The 26,105-nt window shown below is 47.8% G+C and overlaps 2 protein-coding genes across 2 annotated transcripts in view; both read right to left on the bottom strand.

Annotated features, from left to right (window-relative positions):
* The window catches only part of LOC138818720 (phosphofurin acidic cluster sorting protein 1), a 112,343-nt gene extending 111,184 nt beyond the window's left edge, over nt 1-1,159 (bottom strand). Inside the window, exon 1 of the mRNA XM_070009779.1 lies at nt 577-1,159. Coding sequence (XP_069865880.1) covers nt 577-926 — 350 coding nt within the window. The 5' untranslated portion in view covers nt 927-1,159. The remainder of the gene's footprint in view (nt 1-576) is intronic.
* A 1,160-nt stretch (nt 1,160-2,319) lies between these two features.
* LOC138818725 (splicing factor 3B subunit 2) lies at nt 2,320-25,102 on the bottom strand. The gene is made up of 21 exons (XM_070009786.1): nt 24,946-25,102; nt 24,716-24,762; nt 24,329-24,406; nt 20,789-21,028; nt 19,178-19,295; nt 15,854-15,963; nt 13,388-13,484; nt 13,105-13,196; nt 12,524-12,739; nt 12,236-12,373; nt 11,972-12,052; nt 11,582-11,809; nt 10,554-10,703; nt 9,596-9,685; nt 9,379-9,486; nt 7,896-8,003; nt 7,499-7,641; nt 7,291-7,392; nt 3,170-3,269; nt 2,886-3,071; nt 2,320-2,549 (listed from the first exon to the last, which is right to left on the bottom strand). The coding sequence occupies exons 1-21, from the start codon at nt 25,076-25,078 to the stop codon at nt 2,478-2,480; spliced, it is 2,637 nt and encodes an 878-aa protein (XP_069865887.1). The 5' UTR covers nt 25,079-25,102; the 3' UTR covers nt 2,320-2,477.
* Nucleotides 25,103-26,105: the final 1,003 nt, after the last annotated feature.

Genomic DNA, 26,105 nt, shown 5'->3' with positions numbered 1-26,105 from the left:
CCAAAACTGAGAGCACAGAGTCCCAGGAGAATGTGATGTAAAGCACAGATGAATATGTATACCGAAGCCTCAAGGGTTAGTGTACTGGGATTTACCTGCAAGAGGTGACAATCGAGTTTGGCACATGCTGAGTATGTTGGGAAATAATAATATCAAAAGCTATCTGAACCACATCTGTTTAACATATGTACAGCCAACGGGCAGCAAGGCAGGAAAAAGTGTGACTTGCTGGGGGAAACTGACCGTCTGGAAGGCCGGCCAGGGAAGGCCCTGGGCCGAATCCAGAAGGCCCGGCTTGCTCGGGGAGGGGAAGAGGGTGGTCCCGGCCTAGGCAGAAGGTGGGGCCGCCGGGAGAGGGTGGGTCCCCGCAGCGACTGTCCTCGGAGGCCAGGCTGGAGCCCAGCCCAGCTCGGGGATAGCGGGGTGGAGGGACCTGGGGTGGGGACGGACCCCCACTTACGCGCGGGGACCGGGATTGGTGGGGAGGCAGGGGCCTATCGCGGGCTCAGCCAGCCCCGCGGGCGCGTCGTCCCCCCCCCTGCCCCGGCCCCGGCCCCCGGCCCGCCCGCGGCTCACCTGGGCACGCAACTGGACGAGCTCCGGTCCACCTCCCAGGTGGCATACAGATTCATCTGCACCGGGGCGGGGGTGCGGCCTGGCCCCGGGCCGCTGGGAGCCGCGGAGCCCGAGGCCACCGCGACGGCCATGGAAGTGGAGGTGGACGAGGACGACGAGGAGGCAGCCGCCGCCGAGGTGGACGAGGACGACGAGGTGGCCTGAGCCAGCTTGGGGGGCGTCGGCTGCTGAGGCGGCTGCTGCGGCGGCGGCGGCTGCTGCTGAGGGGACTGGGAGACCCCCGAGCCCCGCTGGCCGCTGCCGCCCCCGGAGCCTCCGGGACCACCGCCCGTCCCTCCGCGTTCCGCCATGGTCCTGCCAGGGGTCAGGAAGCGCGGGGCTTACGCACACGGAGGGCCGCCGAGCGGTTCCAGGCGTCCCCCGCGGCGGCGGCGGCGGCGGCGGCGGCTCGGCGTCTCCTCAGCCCGCCCGGCGGAGCGCGAGCCGCCAGCGAGTCTGCACGCACGCGCGGGGCCTCGCGGCGCGCGGCCCTCGCGCTCGCCCGCCGCTGCCTGTTGCGGCCCGCGCGGCCCAGACACTGGGTGGGCGTGTCCGGGGAGCCCGGGCCCGCGGCCCCACCCAGCCCGGGCGCCGAGGGGCGGGGCCTGCGCCCGCGCCCGGCGTGCTGTGGGCACGCTTCCTCGCGGTCCGGGAGGGGGCTGCTGCCGAGCCGACCCTCCCCCGATGCCGGGCTTAGGGCGCCGCCCGCTGTCCCCCCTTCCTGCCCTCCCCCTGCTCCCCGTCAGGCAGCCGCAGCCCCGCCGGCGGAAACCCGGCTTTTCCGGGGCGCGGCCCCGGCCGGGAAGGGACTGTCGCGGGAGCGCGCTTGGCCCCGGGGAGCCGCCGAGCACCGAGCGCTAGGAGGCGGCTCACCCACCACCCATCTCCGCCCTGCCACTCAGCCTTTTCACCCAGTCGGGGAAGCAGTCCATGCACTGCAAGTTCCCTTCCGAGGGTGGGCCCGGTGAATCCTCACGCTAAGCTCCCTTGTGTCCACAGCCAACCTTTTTCCTCTTCTATGCAACTCCCCTTCCGCGCCTTCCCCCCCCAAAAAAAACCTTTCATTGCCAAGTCCCAGAGTGCCTTAGTGTTTTCCCCATTTCTTAAGTCCATTCTCGAGGTAGCCAACTTGAAGTCCTACAACACCCTAAACCCACACTGACTTGTTCCCCAAATGCTCAGCAGATGCTGTGATATCCAGTGGTCCAGCCTAGTCAAGCTGCTCAGGACCAGGAGAATCTGGAGAAAGCCAGCCCTCCCCTCCACTTCCCACATCTACCACTGGTGTGGCTTGAACCCAGGGTCTCAGAACAAGTTAGATTTTGAGCCATGTTTTCTCACAAGGATTGGGTCTCTCTACCACAAGGTCAATAAGGAAGGCCTGACCTGGCCTACTTCCCCTCCCCACTGTTTACTTCTGCAGCCCAGCTAGGGAGAGCTAAGCTGGCTATTTTTATTCCCCAAGGACAACGCAGTATGGTAAGGTCAAACTGGGCCTTGAGGTACTCCCCCCCAGTGCCTTCCCACAGAGAAGGGTAGGGATGGTAAATCACAATCTCGCCACAGCTTTGGCTTTACTGGGTTCCCACTTCAACACCTTTGCAAATGCCTGCTCCTCCTCACTGGAGCTCCTTGTAGGAAGATATTCAGTCCTTTTGCAGAGGGGCTAAATGGAGAGAGAGGGAGTGTTCCATATGCCATCTCTTTCCTTGGGAAACAGCTTTATTTACAAAACAGGTCTAAAATAACATGAAATGACAAGCCCTTGGGATGTGCAGGAGAACTGGCTCTTGGAGACCCACGTGTGACGCCCAGGCATCCAAACAAAGGGCCTAAAGGAAAGCTGGCTGGGTGAGGGAGACCTAAAATTTGAATTCCTTGTATTTCTTGCTTCCCCCACGACTGTCCTGGGGCTGGGCTTTCCGTTTCTTTTGCTACACAAGAGAAAGAGAAAGAAACAAGTTATGGCAGGTTAATCAAATTCCAACCACTAAAAAAAGAGGAGCAGCCTGACTTAAGTTGTGGGAAAAGGACTGCACACCAGATCTAGACTGTTCCCACCTCCCACTCATACATGGATGAGCTCCTTCTCCCTCCTTTGTGCCTAGTGTCAAGTCCCTAAGAGGGAGCTAACTGGAAGATTTCTATGGATTCCAAGGCCTTAAGGAAGACAGGGCAGCAGACATTTGAGTCCACCCTCATTCTGGCCACTAGAGGGCAAAATTCCCCTGAAAAAATGCTCTTACTCTGGGCTCCCTAGGAACACCCACCTTCTGTTTGGCAGCATGCTCAGCTACCATGTCACTGAAGTCTTCCTTCTCCACTTGAGCCTGTTGCTCCCGGACATGCTCCTCATACTTCTGGGTCATGGCCATTGGGTCCAACTCCAACTCCTCAGGTGCCAAAGCCACTTCTACACCTTGCAGCTCAGGGGCTGGGCCCTTCCGACTCATAACCTAGAGGAGATAGCAGAGCCTGGTCATCTCCAGCTCACATCTCAAAGACACCAGATATGGTCCCCGGCCCCCAGTGTAGCTTCTTCTAAAATCCTTACCGTGGACATGTCGTAAATATGGGTTGATCCCATCATGGCTCCCCCGACAGTGGCTGTTCTCTTCTCAGGCAACACAGTAAAAAGCTGTGGTGTCTCACTTCTGCAAAGGACAATGGGGTCAAGCCCAAAGAGGGACAAAAGAGCCTCCAGAAAGAAAGCAAAAGAAACAGGTAGCATCTCCAATGAAATCCTGGGAGAGATTCTGAGATTCCTAGGGGACACAGCCTCTACCATTCACAGAGGCTCACAAGAGAGATGGATGGGGGGATATATGGCACTGATATCGGGGCTACGATCAGGAAGGGAAAGAGACTTATCTAAGTGATAGATCTCCTCAACCAAGTTAGGGGATCAGTGAACAGGACTCCTGTATACAAAGAAGGGCCAAAGGTCAAAGACACTAAAAGTTTCCTGGAGAACTTTGATACAGAAAAAAGGTTTCAACAGCTCTTACCCCGAAGGGTGCCTGAAGTCTTAATGTATCTAAATCACACTTCCAGCCCTTCTTTCCAAGGGCACAAGAGCCCCCCACAGCCAATCTTATCAATAATTTCAAGGATTATACTGAGGACACAGTAGCAAATCTAACACGCCTTCATCTTCCATATCATACCTTCATCTTCCAGAAGAGGTGACTCTTCACAGACCCTTCACTTAAAGTCCTCTTATAATTTCTGATCATCACTGGAATAAATTCAAATGCCTTACCATGACCTAAAGTGTTCACGCTCTGGTCTTTTACCCAATCTTTCCTTACTACATTCTGTCTGCCATAGCCTTTTATTTATTTTGTGCTAGTATTGAACTCAGGGCCTTAAGCTCATGTTTTGTTTTGTTTTGTTTTTTGTCAGTCATGGGCCTTGAACTCAACCTGGGCACTGCCCCTGAGTTCTTCAGCTCAAGGCGAGCACTCTACCACTTGAGCCACAGCACCACTTCCGGTTTTCTTGTGGTTAAATGGAGGTAAGAGTCTCACAGGCTTTCCTGCCAAAGCTGACTATGAACCATGATCCTCAGATCTCAGCTTCCTGAATAGCTATAATAACAGGCATGAGCTACCAGCGCCCGGCTCATGCTTAACTTTCTTCATCATAACCTGCATTCTGCCTCTTGAACCATACTTCCAACCCCGCTTTTTGCTAATTAGTTAGAGAGGGACTTTAACAGACTTCAGTGCAGGGGATGGCTTCAAACCTCAATCCAAATCTCAGACCCCTGAGTAGCTAGTATTTACAGGTATGAGCCACCAAGAACCTGGCTCACCATACTCTTCCTTTTTTCTTCTGAATATGCAAAACTTGAGACTTCTATTTCCTGACAAGGGAGAGACAGGGCCTAAATTAATCTTCCTGCCTAAAATAACCAAAACATGGGCAAAAATAAATGAATCTGTGTTTTGTTTTTTTTTTTTGGTCAGCCATGGGGTTTGAACTCGGCTTGGGTGCTGTCCCTGAGCTCTTCAACTCAAGGCAAGTGCTCTACCACTTGAGCCACAGCATCACTTCCAGTTTTCTGGTGGTTAATTGGAGATAAGAGTCTCACGGACTTTCCTGCCCAGGCTGGCTTTGAACCGTGATCCACAGATCTCAGCCTCCTGAGTAGCTAGGATTACAGGCATGAGCCACCAGCACCCAGCTGAATCAGTGCTTTTCAAAACACTGGACAAGAGGCAAGGAAGGACAGTGGTTTCTGCAAGACAGGAAGCAAATGAGGTGAGCCTTCCAATTGCCCAGCATACCACATAGAGTTTTCTGGCCATAACCAGGAAGCCAACCCATGTAGAGCTGAGAGGACTCCATGAGTTGGGTACAATAGAGAAAGTTCAGAGTGCACAAGACACAAAAAACTCAAGACCCACAGAAGGTCCTCCTCAGATACTCACGGGGGGAAAAAGAAAAAAGGACTTTTGAGTTCAAGCCCCAGGATCAACACACACACAGACACACAGACACACACACACACCAGCATTGAGTTGGGGGCCTGGCTCAAATGATAGAATACTTGCTTAGCAAAATGCAAAACCTTGAATTCAAACCCCTAGCCTGTCCTTCCTATCCCAAAAAGAACAAAGTAGTAGTGAACAGTCAAAAAAAGTCAAAAAACTAGTCCCAATCAGGCACTAGTGGCTCATTCCTATAATACTAGCTACTAAGGAGGCTGAGATATGACGATCACAATTCAAAGCCAGTCTCAGCAATAAATTACCAAAGAAGCTGGGAACAGCACCCAGGCCCTGAGTTCAAATACCAGGACCAGAAAAAAAAATGGGAGAAGAGAAATAAAGCTCTTAATACCTAATACTATTAAGAGTTATATAACATTTAAAATAGACCATGATAAAGACGGATACTATAAAAACTAAAGAAACCACTAAAACAAGAAAAAAAACAGAGTTAATAAGCCAACAAAGGAAATAGAATGGAATCATATATAAAATGTTCAGTGTAAACATATAAATCAGGCACTAATAGCTCACACTATAATCCTAGCCACTCAGGAGACTAAGATCTAAGGACCACAGTTCAAAGCCAGCCTGGGCAAAAAAGTCCCTGAGACTCTTATCTCTAATTAAGCACCAAAAAGCCTAAAATGGAGCTGTGATTCAAGTGATGGAACTTTAACCTTGAGCACAAAAGCCCAGGGACAGGGGCTGGGAAGGTGGCTCAGTGGTAGAGCGCTTGCCTTGCATGCCTGAGGCCCTGGGTTCGATTCCTCAGCACTACATAAGCAAAAAGAAAAAAAGCCAGAAGTAGTGTTGTGGCTCAAGTGGTAGAGTGCTAGCCTTGAGCTGAAGAGCTGAGGGACAGTGCCCAGGCCCAGAGTTCAGGCCCCACAACCGGACCCAAACAAAAAAAAAGGCCAGGGACAGCGCACAGGCCAAGTTCAAGCTCCAGGACCAACAAAACACACACACACACACACACACACACACACACACACACACACACACACACACACACACACACACACACACACACACACGGTCAGGGACAGCACACAGGCCAAGTTCAAGCTCCAGGACCAACAAACACACACACACACACACACACACACACACACACACACACACACACACACACACACACACACACACACACACACACACACACACACACACACACACACACACACACACACACACACACACACACACGAGTTTAATAATACAAAAAGTGGTTAAGAAAATACAGAAAGACAGCCAGGTGCCGATGGCTCACACCTGTAATCCTAGCTGCTCAGGAGGCTGAGATCTGAGGATCACGGTTCAAAGCCAGCCCGGGCAGGAAAGTCTGTGAGACTCTTCTTATCTCCAATAAACCACTAGAAAACCAGAAGTGGTGCTGTGGCTCAAGCAGTAGAGCACTGGCCTTGAGCTGAAGAGCTGAGGGACAGCACCCAGGCCCAGACAAAAAACAAAAAAAGAAAATACAGAGAGAGAGAGAGAGAGGGAGGGAGGGAGAGAGGGAGAGAGTGTGTGAGAGAGAGAGAGAGATCAAAGAACAGAATGGACAAATAGGTCACTTCATGATAACAGGGTCAATTCATGAAGACTTAATCCCACATTCTATGTACCTAAAAATAGAGTTACCAAATCCATGACTACGCAAACGAAGCCCTTCTCAGTGCCTTTGCACTGGCTTGCACTTACTATCCCTTCTGGCTGAGGTAACATGTGTCTGGCTCATTCTTACCATTCCAGCCCAACTCAAACATCTTCTTCTCAAGGAGGCTTTCAAAGACTTCCCCATTACCTTCCTCCCTGTATTCCTCATTCAGTCCCTCTGCTCCATCATCCTTGTCCACACCTGACATTACCTTGTTCTAATTACCCACTTACCTTATCTAGTTTTCATTGCTGACTTCCCACTGGCACAGAGTTGCTAGTTAATAATTACTAAGAAAGCAAAAATGGGCTGAGGCTGCAGATCAGTAGGACAATGCTGACTGAACGTGCCCCAACCCTAGGTTCAGTCCCTAATATTACCAACTAAAAAAAACAAGTAAAATTGTTAAACATAGAAACAATGAAATTCTGATAAAGGGGGGGGGGGAATCAGCTGTCAACCTAGAGGCTGAAGGCAAGTAAAGTCCTCCCCTCATGGCCTGCCTGGTTCCCTCACCCATCCATGGCCTCCTCAATCTTCTTCTTCCTCAGCTCAATGAGTTCAGGGGTCTCCATTCCTGCTGGCACTGACGAGAATCCTCCAGGAGTGATAAGACCACTGTGAACACAGAGAAGAATAAGCTCTGGAGCAAAGACAAGGCCCCTACACACACATACAGACAGACACACAGCACAGTTAGGGCAGGTACGCTTCATTTCCCCACCTGTCTGCAGGTGTAATAAAGCCTGTCTCATCAGGTTTGTCTTCATCACTTTCCTCCTCTTCCTCTTCTTCTGAGGACTCTTCATCAGATGGCTCCAGTTCTCCCCAAGGAGTCCGATCAATCTCTTCTTCTTCAGTTTTGGTCTGAAGATCATGCATTCATTTAGCAAACATTTACTAAGTATCTATTAGATGCCAAGCTTTTGTAACCAAAAGGTAAAACACAACAATCCCTACTTGTTATGTAGAGCTCCTATTCTACAGGAAAGATACATCACATATTAGGAAAATGCACCCCCTTTTTCAGACTGAAGTTTCAGAAAGCCCAACTCCCTAATAATGAAGCTATGTGACCTTCATGAGATTAAGTAACACCCAGTTCACCTGTACACCCATACCTGAAATTCAGCAGCATTGGTTCCAAACACATCTCCATAAAGAGGTTTCCCAGTCTCATCTACTGGGGGTTTGCCCCAGCCACCAGCATGGTACCCAAAGGAACAGCTCTGCAGGAGAAAGAGGTGAAACAGTTCCACTCTTCAGCTCGAGAAGAACATGAAGCCCTAGCGAACAATCCTGCTCCAAAATACAGAATTCACACTTGAGAACTCTGGAAATTATGACTGCTGAACAGAGCAAAATGTTATAAAGCACTAGGAGGCAAAATGATAAGCACCAAAACTCTGGAGGCAATAGAATGAGGGAACAAGAGACAGAGTGTGCAAATGCTAATAACCCCATCCGTCAGTAGTTTGTGCTGCCTAAAACCAAAACAAGGACTTTAAAAACCAAGATTTTAACTTGTTCCTGATTTTTCTTAATTTTGGAAAAGCTGCCTCATTAGCATCTACCTCACTTAAGGGACAGAAATTTTTATCAGAATTTTAGCAATACCAGTTTCCATCTGTTGGCTGTTAATACTTCTCAACACTTTTATTCAGAGGTAATAACTTTCAGGCTGGAAGCAGTGCTCCAGTGATATAATAGCCAGCCAAGCAAGCAAGCAATTGAACCAAAAGCAAGGCTCTGAGTTCAAGACCCACTACCAGCATAAAACCAGACCTCCTGCTCCCCATTAGCTTTCTTACTCAAGGGCGGCACTCTTAACCACTTGAGCCACATCTCTGTTTCTGGTTTTATGCTGGCTAATTGAAGGTAAGAAGAGTCTTATGGGCCTTTCTGTCCAGGCTAGCTTCAAACTATGATCCTCAGATCCCAGCCACCAGAGTAGAAAGGATTACAGACATGATCTACTAGCACCTGGCTGAAGAAATACATTTTTTTGCCATTCTTATGATAAAATTATTTGCCTACTCATACATAACATTAGACAGCTGTCTAGAAATACATGTATTTGTTATTAAATGTAGAGGATTTGGGGGGGAAGAGGTTGAACTCAGGACTTCAGACTTGCTAGGAAGATGATCTACCACTTGAACCATATCCCTAGCCCACTTTTTGCTTTAGCTATTTTTCTCTGATAGAGTCTCACATTTATGCCCAGGGCTGACCTCAAACCACAATCCTCCTATCTTACACCTCCTGAGTAGCTGGGATTTACAGAGGCATGTCCCACCATGTCCAGCCTAGTGGGTGAGATGGGATCTCAATAGCTTTTTGCCCATGTTGGCCACAATCCTATCTCACCTCCCAAAAAGATGATACAACATATAAATAGGCACCATCAAGCCCACCTGGTTATTTTTGGTCAAGTTGTGGGTGAGTTGTTGTTGACTTTGAATCTTACCAGCTTTTTTAAAAAAGTAAAGATGTTATGATTATTGTAATTATTTTTAAATCAGGACAGAAATTGAAAAGATAAAATTACCCTCTGGTTAAAAAGCAGAGGCAGCCAAGCATAGAAGAAAGCATAATACTCACCTCAGGGATGGGTGAGTTCAGCCCAGGGATTTTCAGGTTGGGATAGGAAGGGGGTGGTCCGTATCTCTGCATGGCGATCAGCCATGGGGGAGGAACCTTGTGGGCATTCTGCAGTAAACAGAGAATAAGACATCACTCACGTAGCCCATCCTGTCTCTCACTTCTGCCCCAATTCCCACCCTTTTCCAAGCTTCCCTGCCAGCTAACCAATACTCACTGGTCCTACTGGCATCCCCAAGGAAATCCTCAGCTCATCAGACAGATCTCCAGGCTTCTTCTCCTTCAGTCGTGTCTCAAACTCCTTCCCCTGAGGAAAAAGCACAATCTGCTGTATTGGGGAAGCCAGACAGGCAGAGAGCTCAATGGCATGAGAACACAGAAGAGAAGTCCTAACCCCTATCAGATACAAAATCCCAAGAGGACAACCTGGCTGCCTCCCACTTGGATCCCGGCTAGAGTACAGGAAAGAATAAGGCCAGCCTCTGTGCTACCGCTAACCCACTGAGAACAGGGCCAACGACAGCACCTGCTTTCTCACCTATCAAATGAGGGCACTGGACAGGACAGGATACCACCAAGCTCTTTCCACTTCATACATCCATGCTGTCTAACATTGCAAGGATCATAATAAAACTTTCCTCCCACTCCTAATATTAAATGTTCCTGTAAAACACCTGTCACTTTGACACTTGGTTCCTAAACCCAACCAAACTATTATAAGTCCGAAGACCATAGTCAGCATGTTTCCTCTGAAAAAGGACTTCATTTAAAAATTTTAGCTGGCACCAGTGGCTCACACCTGTCATCCTAGCTACTAAAGAGGCTGAGATCAGAGGAACGCAGTTTGAAGTTAGCCTGGGCAGCAAAGTCCTTGAGACTCTTGTCTCCAATTAATCACAGAAAAAACTGGAAAGTGGTGCTGTGACTCAAATTGTAGAGAGCAGCCTTGAGTAAAAGGAGCTTAGGGACAGAACCCAGAGCCAGAGTTCAAGGCCCAGGACTAGCAAAAATAATAAGTAAACAAATAATTTATTTCAGCCTCCATCATATCCAAGAGTAGTAAACCCACTATTTTAAGGGTGGGGGCCACATACTAGCTTTAAAAGCCTTTTTATCAACAGTTCCACGGTCATGACCAGACTCAGCCCTGCCTCCCCCCAGACCCTATCGCAAACCTCATAGTACAAGTCTCCGTGGATGGTCAGCTTTGGCTTTGTCTGCCATTTAAAGAAAGCATCGTGAAGTTTCTGGTAGTCAATGTCAATCTTTCCCATCTTGGGCCGAACCTTCTCTCGCATTTTTGACTTCATGGTCTTCTGTTCTTCCTGTGAAAAATGTAATACAAGTTAACAGACATTCGCCAAACTTTTACTAGTCGATCTGTCTCTGAACTCCCAAGAGATTAAAAGGAAATCTCATTTTTATTTCCCCTGAAAGTCATTAAAATCCATCCTGCTCAAGACTCTCCAAATTATATAATGTGATGAACAAGAGGTACAACTCTTGTGGCTGAGCACATAGTTGGCATCCCAAAGCCCTGAACTCAACCCCAGAACCAAAAACTAAAGTTTCATAATCCATGCTGTACATAAAATAGATTACTTATACAAAATCAGTCTAAGGGCTCTATGTCCTTGAGACTTGAACTCAGGGCCTGCACGCTGTGCCTGAGATTTTTTGCTTAAAGCCACAGTTCTACTTCCAGCTTTTTGGTCATGAATTGGAGGTGTAAGTCTCAAAGACTTTCCTGGGCTGGCTTCAAACTGCAATCCTCAAATCTCAGCCTACTGTATAGTGAGGATTATAGGTATGAATCACTGGCACCCAGCTAACTAGTACTTAAAAGTATTTAACTAAATCCTTTAAACTTAGTAAGTTAAACAACCACTATGAATCTCTAGCCACCAGTGCACCAGAGAAAGGAATCCCCATGTGAGTTGGCCAAGCACAGGTAGAGAGGAGAGTGGAGGAGGAAAACAGCTACTCAGGACCAGAGGACTCAGCACGAGGTAGAAGAGATCTCTCCCTTTCCTGCATCTTTCTCCTCCTGCTTCCTGCCAAATGCCCCGCAGAGTATAGTTCTAAACTGAAGAAGAGTAACTAGATGAGTAACAAGTACTTGGGAGTTTTAGGGGGAGCCAATTCAAATTTTGCACCAAGCTGCCATGAAGGGCATGGGTGCTGCACCGCCGCCAGGCCTCACCTTCTCCTGGAGGGCCTCCCGCATCTCCTGGATGCCTGTGCGTTTGATGAAGTCTGGCAACTCAAAGGGGGGCTTTTCAATGCCCCGTTTGCCCTGCAAGTACTTGCGCTTAAAACACCAGTGGCGGGGCACAGGTACAGAGTTCCGTGTAGCCTTGAGGTGAACCAACAGCTTTGGGTCCTGCGCTGTTACATCGTGCATCTCCACGACATCAGGCCGAGCCACCAGCTGGAAAACAAGACATGACTTTAGAAATGCCTGATTCTCTTTTCCCCAGAGGACCCAGTATCTTGCCCAAGTCTCCACCAAAGTTGACCCATCGTTGGGTCCAAGAGCACCTCACATGAGCTCCCAGCGAGGCGCCAGGGCCTGGGCCATCTCAGGTCTTACCTGTTTCAGTTCGGCCACAGTAAAGCGATTCATTCGGCGCAACTTCTTTTTGGACAGCTTAGGGGCCTCTGGCTTCTTTTCCTAAGATAGAAAGATCATCTCTTCAGAGCAGGACTCAGCTGGGAATCAAATTACCCAGCCCCCCCTCCCCCCAAGACTTAAGCCACAAAGGTCCTGCAAGGTTTCATCACAGTCCCCATAAGAGGCACCTCAGCCACCCGTGCCCAGTATCACTGTTTGCAGCCATAAGGAGGCGGGCCTGACCTGTTCGTCATCACTGCTGTCATCATCGCTGTCCTTGTGCTCCTCCTCAAAGCCCTTCTTCTTGGGGACTGTAGAATTCTCCATTTTGTCCAGTTTCTCTGGCTCCTTTTCTTTCTCCTTCTTCACGTCATCAGTGAGCTGAGGAGGCAGATCATGGGGAAACCCCAGAACTCTTTAGTCCCTCACCTCATTTCTAACCCCTGTGCTAAAATGCAACACTGTCTCCAAGCCTGACCCACCAGTCCCCTATTGAGTTTGGCCCCACTCAAAACATGCCGCTCCTTTTACCTTGAAAGCCTCAAAAATCCTCTTGAAGAAGATAAAGTTGGGCTCATAGATCTCAGGTTCTTCAGTCACATACTCAATCTCCACATCAGCGGCTGGGGAGTCAGAACCTCGGGACCGGGAGGAGTCCTTCTCTCGGTCTCCAGAGCTCTCAGAGGACGCAGCCCGCACCCTCTGGGGCTTTTTCTTCTTCTTCCGATTCCTACGCTTCCGGTTTTTCTGTCAAGGCAAAGAAAAACTACGTGGGTCAGAGAACCCAAGCTGCATATCTGACTGACCTGTCTGATGCCCTAACGACAGTTCAGCACTGTCTTCCCCTGAGGAGGCAGTCTCGTGAAGCATCTATGAAGAAACCATGGAGGCAGGCTCTGAAGTTCTGCCTCTGGAGTTCTCTAGTACCTTTGACTAAGTGATTATACCCTCAGAACTTCAGCTTTTTCAACTGTAAAATCAACGTGCAAAAGAGATTGATACCTGCAAGATGCTAAGGATAGGATTGGGCACAAATATCATAGTTACTACTTACTGACCACTTATAATTAGCTACTTTAATCCCACCCTTCCAAACCAGCTCCATCATGTACCTCCTTTTTAGACATAGACATCGTGTCCTCCTCAGTCTCTGATGCTGACTGGCCCAGGGACGAGCGATTGTCTGTTTCCATTTCCTCTTCCTCTGTCAGAGAAGAAGGTAGCAATCAAGTGTCCTCACAGTGCCCCTTCCCTGCTCACAGGAACTTCACAATAACTTCTCTTTGCCAAGAGCTGGTTGCTCTCTAGACCCTTCTCAGGGAAGGCATGAAGGAATGAGGATGCCGCCCAGGCTTCCAGCTCTGAGGCTGCAACTTCGGACACACCAACACTCACCCTGCTGAGAGTTCATCTCTTCTTGGCGACTCTCCTTCAGCTGCAAGATCTTCTCCAAAGCCTGGGGGATCTTGGGGCCCACAGAAGGATCATCCATCTGCCAGAGACAACCCAGTCAAAGGTGCTGAGTCACAGTACACTTTCTTTTCTTATTTTTTATTATGTTTTTTAAATTGTGAAAATACTGTACAGAAGGTTACAATTACATGAGCAAGGTAATGAGTACATTTCTTTTTTTTTTTTAATATTATTTTATTTTATTTGAGAACATACTGTACAGAGGGGCTACAATTACATGGGCAGGATAATACATACATTTCTTACCAAGCATTGCAGCCTCCTCCTTTGTTTACCCTTCACCTCCCTTCCCAGCCTCCCCCCTCCCCCCACCCAATTATACCCCCCTCTCCATGAGTACATTTCTTATCAAGCATTGTTGTCTCCTCCTTTGTTTCCCCTTACCATCCCTTCCAATCCCCCGCCCCCCAGTACACTTTCTAATCCAACTCTAACCTTCCTGTTCTATTATAAAAATTGCCAGTCCTTTTTTTTTTTTCCGTCAGTCATGGGGCTTGAACTCTGGGCTTGGGCGCTGTCCCTGTGCTCTTCAGCTCAAGGTGAGTGCTCTACCTCTTGAGCCACAGTGCCACTTCCGGTTTTCTAGTGGTTTATTGGAGATAAAAGTCTCATGGACTTTTCTGCCCGGGCTGGCTTTGAATCATGATCCTCAGATCTCTGCCTCCTGAGTAGCTAGGATTACAGGTGTGAGCCACCGTCGCCCAGCTTTAAAAATTGCCAGTCTTGACAGACATAGCAGAAATGAAGGGGGAAGAACCAAATGAACTCAATGAGGTTCTGCATCCCCCAAAGATTACCACAAACTCAGTTCAAATTCAGAGGGATCTCTCTCAGGTCCCTCTGCTCTATAGTACAGGTATTTTCATTAAGAATGGCTTCCCAGCCGGGCGCTGGTGGCTCACGCCTGTAATCCTAGCTACTCAGGAGGCTGAGATCTGAGGATCGAGGTTCAAAGCCAGCCCGGGCAGGAAAGACCGTGAGACTCCTATCTCCAATAAAACCACCAGAAAACCGGAAGTGGTGCTGTAGCTCAAGTGGTAGAGTGCTCGCCTTGAGCTGAAGAGCTGAGGGACAGCGCCCAGGCCCAGAGTTCAAGCCCCACGGCCGACAAAAAAAAAAAAAAAGAATGGCTTCCCATGAAGCTGGGAATGTGGCTTAGTGGTAGAGTGTTTACCTAGCATGCATAAAACCCTGGGTTCGATTCCTCAGTACCATATAAGCAGAAAAAGCCAGAAGTGACACTGTGGCTCTCAAGTGGTAGAGTGCTAACCTTGAGAAAAGAAACTCAGGGACAATGCCCAGGCTGAGTTCAAGCCCCAGAAGTGACCAAAAAAAAAAAAGGCTTCACATACTTAATTAACGGGAAAGACCATTAAGAATTTTAAGTTGAATTGGGCACTGGTGGCTCATGCCTGTAATCCTAGCTACTCAGGAAGCTGAGATCTGTGGATCACAGTTCAAAGCCAGCCCGGGCGGGAAAGTCCGTGAGACTCTAGAAATCCAGAAGTGGCGCTGTGGCTCAAGCGGTAGAGCGCTCGCCTTGAGCTGAAGAGCGCTGGGACAGGGCCCAAGCTCAGAGCCAGAGTTCAAGCCCCACAACCGACCAAAAAGAAAAAAAGAATTTTAAGTTGTTGCTGGGGGCCGGTGGCTCATGCCTATAATCCCAGCCACTCAGGAAGCTGAGATCTGAGGAACATGGTTCAAAGCCAGCCTGGGCAGAAAAGTCGTGGGGCCTGAACTCTGGGCCTGGGCGCTGTCCCTCAGCTCTTCAGCTCAAGGCTAGCGCTCTACCACTTGAGCCACAGCGCCACTTCCGGCTTTTTTCTTATGTGGTGCTGAGGAATCGAACCCAGGGCCTCAGGCATGCAAGGCAAGCGCTCTACCACTGAGCCACCTTCCCAGCCCCGTATATGAGATTCTTATCTCCAATTACCACTAGAAAGCCGGAAATGGTGCTGTGGCTCAAGTCGTAGAGCACTAGCTTTGAGCTGAAGAGCTAAAGGACAGAACCCAGGCCGAGTTCAAGCCCTACAACCAACAAAAGAAAAAAAATTTAAGTTGTTCCCAAACCCTCCAAATTTTCTCAGACTCTTCTATTCTTGTCTTTCTTTTTATTTTTTTAGGTCCTAGCCCAGGACTCAAACTCAATACCTGATGCTTTTGCTCATTGGCTAGCATTCTCCCAACTGAGCCAAGCCTCCAACCCCTCTGAGACACTTCTAATATACTGACAATGTTTGCTTCCAATCAACTACACCCTTCCTTCCTAGGGAGGAGGCAATCATCAATCTCAGGCTGGGGATGTAGCTCAGCAGTATAGACCTTGCGTAGCACGTATACCCTGGATTCCAACTCTAGCCTACCACACACAAAGAAATCATCACTCACCTCTCTGTTCTCATCTCCAGGAGGTGGCGGGGGACCACGAGGCCGGGGAACAGGGACGCCCATGGGCAAAACAGTGGCAGCAGGACCCACTGGGCCTACTGGAGCAGCTACTGTGAAAAGGAAGAAGTCCAATGTCAAAAGAGACAAAACACTCCATTAAAAACAATTACCTCCCCAACTATCACCAAGATAAAACAAAACAAAAAAACAAAATAACAAGTTGCCTTCTTTGCTAATCATCAATGTGCTAGCTTTAGGGCAGGCAATGATAGGAATGGAGTCTAAGGATACTCCACCCAAATTCATTCAATTGTACATTTATTGTACGTGAACTTTTAGTTGTTTTTTTTGTTTTTTGTTTTTTTTTTTTGTCAGTGGTGGGGCTTGAACTCTGAGCCTGGGCGTTGTCCCTCAGCTCTTCAGCTCAAGGCGAGCACTCTACCACTTCAGCTACAGTGCCACTTCCTAGTTATTTTTTTTTTTACTGAGGCTTGAAATCAGGGCCTGGGATTTACTGAGGCTTGAAATCAGGGCCTGGGAACTGTCCCTGAGCTTTTCCACTCAAGGCTGGTGCTCTACTACTTGAGCCACAGCTCCATATTTGGCTTTTTTTTCCTGCCCAGGCTAGCTTCAAACCTGGATCCTCAGATCTCAACCTTCTAGCTAGTAGTAGTACACATGGGAATGAGACACCAACTCCTGACTGTATGAACTCAAGTTCTTAATATAAAAGTAGCATGGTACTAACATACAACCTATTAAATCTGTACTAAATCATCTCTATACCACTTATAATACCCAACATGTTATATAAATAGCTGCTCTACTGTTTTAGAGAATGACAGGAAAAAAAACCTAGCCAGGCACCAATGGCTCACACCTGTAATCCTAGCTACTCAGGAGGCTGAGATCTGAGGTGATATCAGTTCAAAGCCAGACCAGAGAAGGAACGTCTGTACGACTCTTATCTGCAATAAACCACTAGAAAACCGGAAGTAGCATTGTGGCTCAAGTGGTAGAGCGCTAGCCTTGAGCTGAAGAGCTGAGGGACTGCATCTAGGCCCAGAGTTCAAGCCCCACAACCGACAAAAAAAAACAACTACATGTACAATACAAATGTAATGTAGGAGCAACTGATACAAAGGACCTACTGTACTTAAAATTTTTTAACTTGGTAGGCCAAGAATGGGAGGTTCGTAGTTAAGGCCAGGCCCGGCAGTAAAGTTCACAGTATTCTTGTTTTGCTACCAGGACTGGAATTCAGGGCCTCTTGTCTCACTCCACTCTGCATTTTTGCTCACAGCTGGTTCACGTGAGCCACACCTTTAGCCCACCCAGCTTTTGGCTAGTTAACTGAAGATAAAATCTCAGACTTTTCTGCTCAGGCTGACCTCAAACCTTAATCTTGACATCTCAGTCTCCTAAATAGCTAGGCTAAAAGGCAGGAGCCACTGGCACCTGATTTAAGACCCCTTCAAGAGGTGGGCATAACCGCTGATGGGAATATAAACTAGCACAACCACTCTGGAAAGCAGTCTGAAAGTTCCTCAAAAAATTAAACATAGGGCTGAGAATGTGGCTTAGTGGTATGAAGCCCTAGGTTCCGTTCCCCAGTACCACATAAACAGAAAAAGCTGGAAATGGCACTGTGGCTCAAGTGGTAGAGTACTAGTCTTGAACAAAAAAAGCTCAAGGACAGTGCCTAGACCCTAACTTAAAGCCCCAGGACTGAAAAAAATATATATATAATAATAATAAATAAACATACACCTTAGCCAAGCACTGGTGGCTCACGCCTGTAATCCTAGCTACTGAGGAGGCTGAGATCTGAGGATCGCAGTTCAAAGCCAGCCCAGGCAGGAAAGACCATGAGACTCCTATCTCTAATAAACCACCAGAAAACCAAAAGTAGCGCTGTAGCTCAAGTGGTAGAGCGCTTGCCTTGAGCTGAAGTGCTGAGGGACAGTGCCCAGGCCCAGAGTTCAAGACCCATGATCGACAAATAAAAATAAAAATAAAAATAAATAAACATATACCTTCCCTACAACCCAGCCCTGCAACTCCTGGGTATGACCCTGAGTGTCATGAACCACCATATGACAAGGACACCTGCACATCCATGTTCAATGCCACACTATTCACAATAGCCAAAAATATGGAAACAACCCAGCTGCCCCATCATAGATGAGTGGATGCAAATACTGTGGTACCTCCATACAACAGAATTTTACACAGCCCTTAGAAAGAATAAAATAATGTCATTTGCAGGGAAATGGATGGAACTAGAACAAATCATGTTAAGTGAGGTAAGCCAAGATTAGAGAGACAAACAGCACATGTTCTCTCTGATATGCAGAAGTTAAGATCTAAAATACACGGAAGCCAGGCGCCATTGGCTCACGCCTATAATCCTAGCTACTCAGGAGGCCAAGATCTGAGGATCGAGGTTCAAAGCCAGCCCAGGCAGAAAAGTTCCCGAGACATTTTATTTCCAATTAACCACTCCAAAATTTAACAAGTTGCTGGGCGCCGGTGGCTCACACCTATAATCTTAGCTACTAAGGAGGCTGAAATCTGAGGATTACAGTTCAAAGCCTACCCAGACAGAAAAGTCCCTGAGACTCTTACCTCCAATAAACCACCAGAAAACCGAAGGGGCACTATGGCTCAAGTGGTAGAGCACTAGCCTTGAACTGAAGAGCTAAGGGACAGTGCCCAGGCCCAGAGTTCAATCCCCATGACCGACAAAAAGAAAAAAATGGGGGAGGGAGGCTGGGAAGGTGGCTCAGTGGTAAGAGCGCTTGCCTTGCATGCATGAGGCCCTGAGTTCCATTCCTCAGCACCACATAAGCAAAAAGAAAAAAGCCGTAAGTAGCGCTGTGGCTCAAGTGATAGAGAGCTAGCCTTGAACTGAAGAGCTGAGGGACAGCGCCCAGGCCCAGAGTTCAGGCCCCACGACCGGACCCAAGGAAAAAAACAAAAAAAACAAAAAAACACAATGGCACTTTGGCTCAAGTGGCAGATCTAGTGAGCACAAAAAGGCTCAGGGATAGGACCCAGGCCCTGAGTTCAAGCCCCACAACTGACAAAAGAAAATAGGACTGAAGGTATGACTCAGTGGTAAGAGTTCTTGCCTAAAATTAAGGACCTAAGTTCAAATCCCAGTACTGTTAAAAAAAAGTTTCTAACAAGTTAAGAATATAGCTGAATATTAAGCACATGCTTAGCATACTCAAGGCCATAAGTTCAGTACTCAGCACCGAGAAAACTTTTAAAATAGGTTTCTTGTTCTCTTTTCTCCTCTTCTCTTCTCTAGGGTCTTACCTCGTGGACCCAAAGGAGTGCGAACAGCAATCTGACCCATGTCTTGTGGGGGCCGAGGGACTGGGGTGCCCATCTTGGCAATCTCCTGCTGCCGCTCCTGCTCCAGTAGCACAGCTGCCTGTAGGAGAAAAATGGGAGCAGAAACAGTTTGACAATCCATTTGGCAACAGCCCCTAGCAAATATACTCTCTCAGCCAAGTAATAAGCGCAAGGAAAATAATCAGAAACCACCCAGGTACATATCTCCTCCATCCCACTTTCAGGCTACTGATCAAACCAGAGAAGCCCCTCTTTCTCATCATGACCAAAAATCCCTGGAAATATGACCAAGGGAAACCCCTTGAAAATTTCTGGTTCCTAGAAGAGAATTTACTGTTAAGCTAAATGCTGCTTTCTTACTTTTCTTGCTTTTATTTGTTTTTATTTATTTATTTATTTTTTGGAAGCTGGTTCTGGGGGCTTGAATTCAGGGTTTGGATGTTTTTTTCCTGAGCTTCTTTTGCTCAAGACTAGTGGTCTCCCACTTGAACCACACCTCAACTTCTGGCTTTTTCTTGGGTAGTTTATTGGAGATAAAAGAGTCTCACAGACTTTCCTGCCCAGGCTGGCTTCAAACCACAACCCTCAGATCTCAGCTTCCTGAGTAGCTAGGTTTACAGGCATGAGCCACTGGCACCTGACTGCTTCCTTCTATTTTTCAGTAAGTTTTCTTCTATTTAAAAAGAACTATGAATTATTTTCCTATAGTTACTCTGACATTTGCCACAATCAAGGCAAAGCCAGTACTTCATACATTTTTTCCATATATGCTGTTTTTAATGCTTGTTTTCTAATACTTATGAACAACTCAATGGGTAACAACTGACATAGTTCAATGTGGGACAGAACACTTTTACATCATTCCCAAACTTATCCTCATCATACTTAGTCTAAATCTAATACAAATCACAAAATACCCCCAGAAGCCTCTTCAAGGTACCTAAAACTAACAGGAGTCAACATTTTTTGTAATCGGCCATTTTTTTTTATAATATGGAGCTACATATCCTTGGTTTAAGTTGTGATTTTTGTTGTTTGTTTTTTTTAATCACAACTCTTTAAAAATATAAATACTATTTTTAGTTGACAGGACATAAAAAAGAAGACTACAGCCTATAAGTAGTCTGCTAACCTCTTGACTAGGAAAAATAAGATTCTTTGGGACATACTGGAGCTTAGCTGGGGATAACTTAGCCACCAAGAAAAAACTTGAAATAATGCATCTGTTTTGGACCCTAAGCACTGTTAAGTGACATCCTATGGAGGGGACTATGAGGTCAAAAAGTTAGGGGGAAGGGCATTACCCACTTCTGCTGCTCCAAAAGCTCATGTTCCTTCAATGAATGATCTCCCTGCTTAAAATTAAAACAAGCTCATACCAGAACCAAGATGACCCAAGCCAATCTGCCACAACTCTAACTTCCTGGTGTCCTCTTCTAGCCTAAAATCTATGTTCTACTCTTTGCTCGCGATCTTCCTAAAAGCCTTGACTCCAGGATCCAGCTCTCTGAGGCTGTATCTACCTGTTCACAGACCTAATAAGGCTCAGGTGCAGGCTTCTATCTGCCCTACCTGTTTGGCACGTTCCTCTTGCTGCATCAGTAGAGCTGCCTGCTGCTGGGCCAACTTCAGACGCTCCTCCTCTGACAGTGCCACAGGTTCACCCACACGGAGAGGAGGTGGGGGTCCCAAATTTGGCGGGTGAGCCATTGGAAAGCCAAGGCCAAGCCCTGGTGGAGGTGGTGGGGGTGGTGGAGGAGGCTGCAGAGGGGGAAGTCCCATGGGTGGTGGTGGCATGGGAATCCCAGAGAGCTGTGGAAAAAATATGACCATCAACTAGGACGCATTTATCTATTTGTTCTGCAAACACTTCCTGGGGATCTAGCAAATAAGCCATGTACTGAAATGCAAAGCCAAATGAATATAACTCCATAATGCCCCATAACAATAACAAGGAAAGAGAATGTTGACTTTGGGATACCAACCAAAGAAAACTATCAGTTCTTTCCACAGAAAATTATCATGAACACATATTTTGTATTCAATTTCAAGAGGCTTAGTGGCACCTCTAAAAACCATCACAGGCTAAGAATGTGGCTTGGTGGTATGCTTGCCTAGCATGCATGAAGCCGTGGGTTCCATTCCTCAGTACCACATCAACAGAAAAAGCCAGAAGTGGCACTGTGGCTCAAGTGGTAGAGTGCCAGCATTGAACAAAAGAAGCTCAAGGACAGTGCCCGGGTCCTGACTTCAAGCCCCAGAACTGGCAAGAAAATAAATAAATAAATAATAAATAAAAATTATCACACACAATGAATCCCTGGTTAATCACTGTTTTGGAGAAACAGAATTAAATTTGAGGTACAACCAAAGAAAGTTATTATTTCTCTCCCCAAAAAACTACCCTGAGCATGTATTTCACATTCAATTGTTTTTTTTTGGGGGGGGGGGGGTCGGTCGTGGGGCCTGAACTCTGTCTCTCAGCTCCTCAGCTCAAGGCGAGCGCTCTACCACTTGAGTCACAGCGCCACTTCCAGTTTTTTCTGTTTATGTAGTGCTGAGGAATCATCAAACCCAGGGCCTCATGCATGCAAGGCAAGCACTCTACCACTGAGCCACCTTCCCAGCCCTCACGTTCAATTTTAGAAGGCTCAGTGCACCTCTAAAAACCATCACATACAGAGATCAATGTATCCCAAGTCAGTGACTGCTTTGGAGAAAGAAAATAAGATCTAGAATCAGAAAAGATAAGAAGAGGCTGGGAAGGTGGCTCAGTGATAGAGCGCTTGCCTTGCATGCATGAGGCCCTGGGTTCAATTCCTCAGCAACACATAAGCAAAAAGGAAAAAAAAAGCCAGAAGTGGCTCAAGTGGTAGAGCGCTAGCCTTGAGCTGAAGAGCTGAGGGACAACGCCCAGGCCTAGAGTTCAGGCCCCATGACCGGACCCAAAAAAAAAAAAAAAAAAAAAAAAAAAAAAGCTTAGGGAAAGCACTCAAAGCCAGAGTTCAAGCCCCAGGATTGGCAAAAAGTAAAAATTTTAAAAGGCTGCTAGCACTGGTGACTCATGTCTATAATCCTAGCTACTCAGGAGGCTGAGATCTGAGGATCACAGTTCAAAGCCAGCCTGGGCAGGAAAGTCTTTGAGATTCTTATCTCCAATTAACCACCAGAAAACCAGAAGTGGTGCTATGGCTCAAGTGGTAGCACACTGGTCTTGAGCTGAAGAGCTCAGGGACATCATCCAGACCCAGAGTTCAAGATCCATGATGGACCAAGAAAAAAAAAAGTAATGAGCACCCAATCCTGTCATTGCAAGACCTCCCTGCCCCATCTACTAGTTGTCACCCCACTACAATGCATGTGAGAGGAGGGACTACTCTGACCAGAACAGATTCTGTAATGTAGAACAACTCCCTACAAACGGCCAATAAACACATGAGGAGCCGGGCGCTGGTGGCTCACGCCTGTAATCCTAGCTACTCAGGAGGCTGAGATCTGAGGATCGCGGTTCAAAGCCAGCCCGCGCAGGAGAGACCGTGAGACTCCTATCTCCAATAAACCACCAGAAAACCGGAAGTGGCGCTGTAGCTCAAGTGGTAGAGCACTCGCCTTGAGCTGAAGAGCTGAGGGACAGCGCCCAGGCCCAGAGTTCAAGCCCCACGACCGACAAAAAAAAAAAAAAAAAAAAAAACACATGAGGAAATGCTCAACATCCTTGGCTATAAAGGAAAAGCAAACCAAACGACATTGAGATTCCATCTCATCACCATTAAGATTGGACAACACTGAGAATTGGGGTTTTTTTGGGTTTTGGGGTTTTTTGTTTTTTTTTTTTCGGTCATGGGTCCCTCAGCTCTTCAACTCAAGGCTAGTACTCTGCCACTTGAGCCACAGGGCCATTTCCAGCTTTTTCTGCATAAATGATACTGAGGAATCAAACCTAGGGCCTCATGCATGCAAGGCAAGCACTCTACCACTGAGCCACCTTCCCAGCCCAAACACTGAGAATTTGAACAATACCAAATGCTGGCAGAGGAAAGGGGAGGGGATAAACCCTACTGCACTGCAGGTGGGAATGTATGCTAGTACAACCACTCTGGAGGGCAGTTTGGAGATTCTTCCAAAAACTAAAATAGAACTACCCTATGATCTGATCCAGCCATACCACTATTGGGCATCAACTCAGAACATCATAATTCATGATACAGTAAAAATGCTTGCACATCCATGTTAACTGCTGCACTATTCATAATAGCAAAGTTATGAAAACAGCCCAGATGCCCTACAATAAATGAGTGGATCAAAAAATAGTGGTAATAATGCACAATGGAATTTTACTCATCCACCAGAAAGAATACTGTATCATTTTCAGGGAAATGAATATACTCAAAACAAATTATGTTAAGTGAAGTAAGCCAACTCATAGAGACAAGTGATATGTGTTTTCGCTCCTATATGAAAACTAGATCTAAAATACAACTAAACATGATAACTTATACAGGGTTTTATGTATTTACACACAAAACAAACTGACAAAAGGAAGATATACAAATTTGAGGAATCCAAAGGCTTACATCTTCTGAACATCAATAAAATATGTTATTTATGAAAACAAATTCTAAGAAATGGAAACTGGAGGGGGGGATTTTTCTTCTTTTTGGGGTGTGGGTAAAGGAGGGGCACAAGTGGAGGAAAGAAGAACAGGCAAATGCACTCATTGTATTCAGTATACACTATGTAAACTGAACTATGTAACTTGTGTGTAGGGATGGGAGGCGGAAAAAATGGGAAAAAGCAAAGAAAGGGGTGCCCAAGCAGCACTGTACAAATGACTTATGAAATCGTAACTCCTTTGTACAACTCCTTAAAAATAACAATTAAAAAAAGGAGAGGGGCTGGGTATATAGCTTAGTGGTAGAGTGCTTGCCTAGCATGCATGAAGTCCTCGGTTCGATTTCTCAATACTGCATAAACAGAAAAACCTAAGAGTGGCTCTGTGGTTCAGGTGGTAGAGCACCAGCCTTGAGCAAAAGAAGCCCAGGGGCAGTGCCTAGGTCCTGAGTTCAAGCCCCAGGACTGGCAAGAAAAAAAAAAAAAGTAGAACTTTCTTACCTGTGCTGACATGGGAGGGGGAGCAGATTTGTCCCCATCCTCCCCTCTCAAAACTGGCCGATTCAGCACGATGCCAGTCTGCAAAAGAAAAAAAAGTCCAACAGGAGCTGTTCCACTAAACGATCTTCTCTCCTATCTATTCACCCAAAATTTACCCGCAGCCTGTCTGTCATCGGATGGGCTAGATACTGGGGGGGGGGGGGGGGGGGAGGAACACAAACAATATGGGCAGTTGCGCTTTCAACAAAGCAGGCAAAAAAAGCAAGGGCACAGAACAAGTCAAGTGGCCGACTGCAGCAGAAACGCACAAAAGCACGAAGATCCAGCTGTACGAGGTCTTGCAGGCCTCCAAGCGCTCCGCTATCCAGGAGTGCCGCAACCACTCACCTGGCGAGTGTAGGACTGCAGCCGCTCTACCAGCTCCTCCCGACTCCCTGTGGAGCGAAGCACACGATCAATGTGGGGACGAGCCAAACGGGTAGAGCGGCCAGGCCAGGGCAGGCCTCAGCGGCGCGCCACTGCCATTCCGCCCCCCCACTCTCCCGTGTCACCCGGGTAACCAGGCTCCGCTTCTCCACTGGCCTGTCCGTCCCGTCTTGACTTCCCATGCTACTCACCCTGGATCGGAGCTCCGATCTCTGCCAGTTTGGCTTGAAGTTCCTGGGCAGCCCAAGCACCATAGTGACCCGGAGGTGGAGGCGGTGGCAACTGCAATTCCCCTTTGGGAGGCTCAGGATGCTCGGCCGCCATCTTAGCCACAGGAAGGCGCGCGACCAACCCGGAAGCTCGAGCCAGTCTCTGGGCCTACTGCCCGGAACTTCCGACAGCGTTGTAGCCAAGTCCTCTCTGTGATTGGAAGGTAGTTTAGATTGGCACCGCCTCCTGCTGTCTTCCGGAAGACATGATTCGCTGTGGAAGCGCCGTAGACGGATCTGGCCGCGAAGCCTTCTGGGAATTGTAGGACGCGAGTCACCGTCTACACGGGCCCAAATTCCCGAGAACCAGTTCACGCTACTGCCCCCGTCCGTGAACACTGGTGGCGGAGTAGGACTGGCTGCGTGGAGAGCCGCCCTCAAAGCGTGCTTCCTTTGTCTCAGTCTCACCTGCACGAGCTTAGACTCGGTCTTCCTGCCCGACACCCTGGTCCAATGAAAGGCTCGGACGTTTAGATCCCGTGGGAGCCCTGGAGGTTTTTGCTGAGGAGAACGGGGGTCGAAAAGATTCATTCGATGGCCGCTGTTTGCCGGCGCCAGGCAGGAGGTGGGGGCGGATGCCTCTGATAAAACAGTGTCTGATTGTCTGCCCGCCCACCCCCGACCCAAGCAAGGATGAATGGGTGAAAGGGGATCGGAGCCGGGAAAGGAACGGACCCGCCAGGCTGAGCTCCAGCTGCCGACCTGGGGGAAGGGCGACATTAAAGCCTTTCCCCCCCTCCCCCACCTTCAGGCTGGCTGAAATGTGCTCTCCTCTTCTCCGTTTCCGAATTTCCCCCCCATATACAATTTTCCACCTTTTTGTTTGTTTTAAAGACAAGATGTTTAACCCAAGCTGGCCTCCAACTGGCGATCCTTCTGCCTCAGCCTCCCAGTGCTGGGATTACAAGTGTGCCTCACCATGTCAGGCTTTCTTTTTAATTCTTTCTTGCCATCGCCAAACCCCAAAATGGGGCCAGACCCTCACCGTACTAAGACGAGCTTAATAAAGGATTAATGTTAAAAATTAAAAATGCACCTACAAGAGAAGGTGCAGGATTTGTGTGTGTGTGTGTGTGTGTGTG

The sequence above is a fragment of the Dipodomys merriami genome, unplaced genomic scaffold (assembly GCF_024711535.1).
Source record: "Dipodomys merriami isolate MVZ:Mamm:240054 unplaced genomic scaffold, mDipMer1.0.p SCAF_78, whole genome shotgun sequence".
NCBI classification, from domain to species: domain Eukaryota; kingdom Metazoa; phylum Chordata; class Mammalia; order Rodentia; family Heteromyidae; genus Dipodomys; species Dipodomys merriami.
The sequence above is the reverse complement of the archived record's forward strand: the minus strand, read 5'-3'. Positions and strand labels throughout refer to the sequence as shown.

What these genes read in the sequence shown, in the direction of transcription:
- LOC138818725 (XM_070009786.1), bottom strand. Translation starts at nt 25,078, where the DNA reads ATGGCGGCCGAGCATCCTGAGCCTCCCAAAGGGGAATTGCAGTTGCCA. An exon ending in ACAGCAGTGATGACGAACAG is followed by an intron (nt 12,053 to 12,235) that starts GTCAGGCCCGCC and finishes TTTCTATCTTAG; the next exon opens with GAAAAGAAGCCAGAGGCCCC. An exon ending in TTTATTACACCTGCAGACAG is followed by an intron (nt 7,393 to 7,498) that starts GTGGGGAAATGA and finishes CTGTGTTCACAG; the next exon opens with TGGTCTTATCACTCCTGGAG.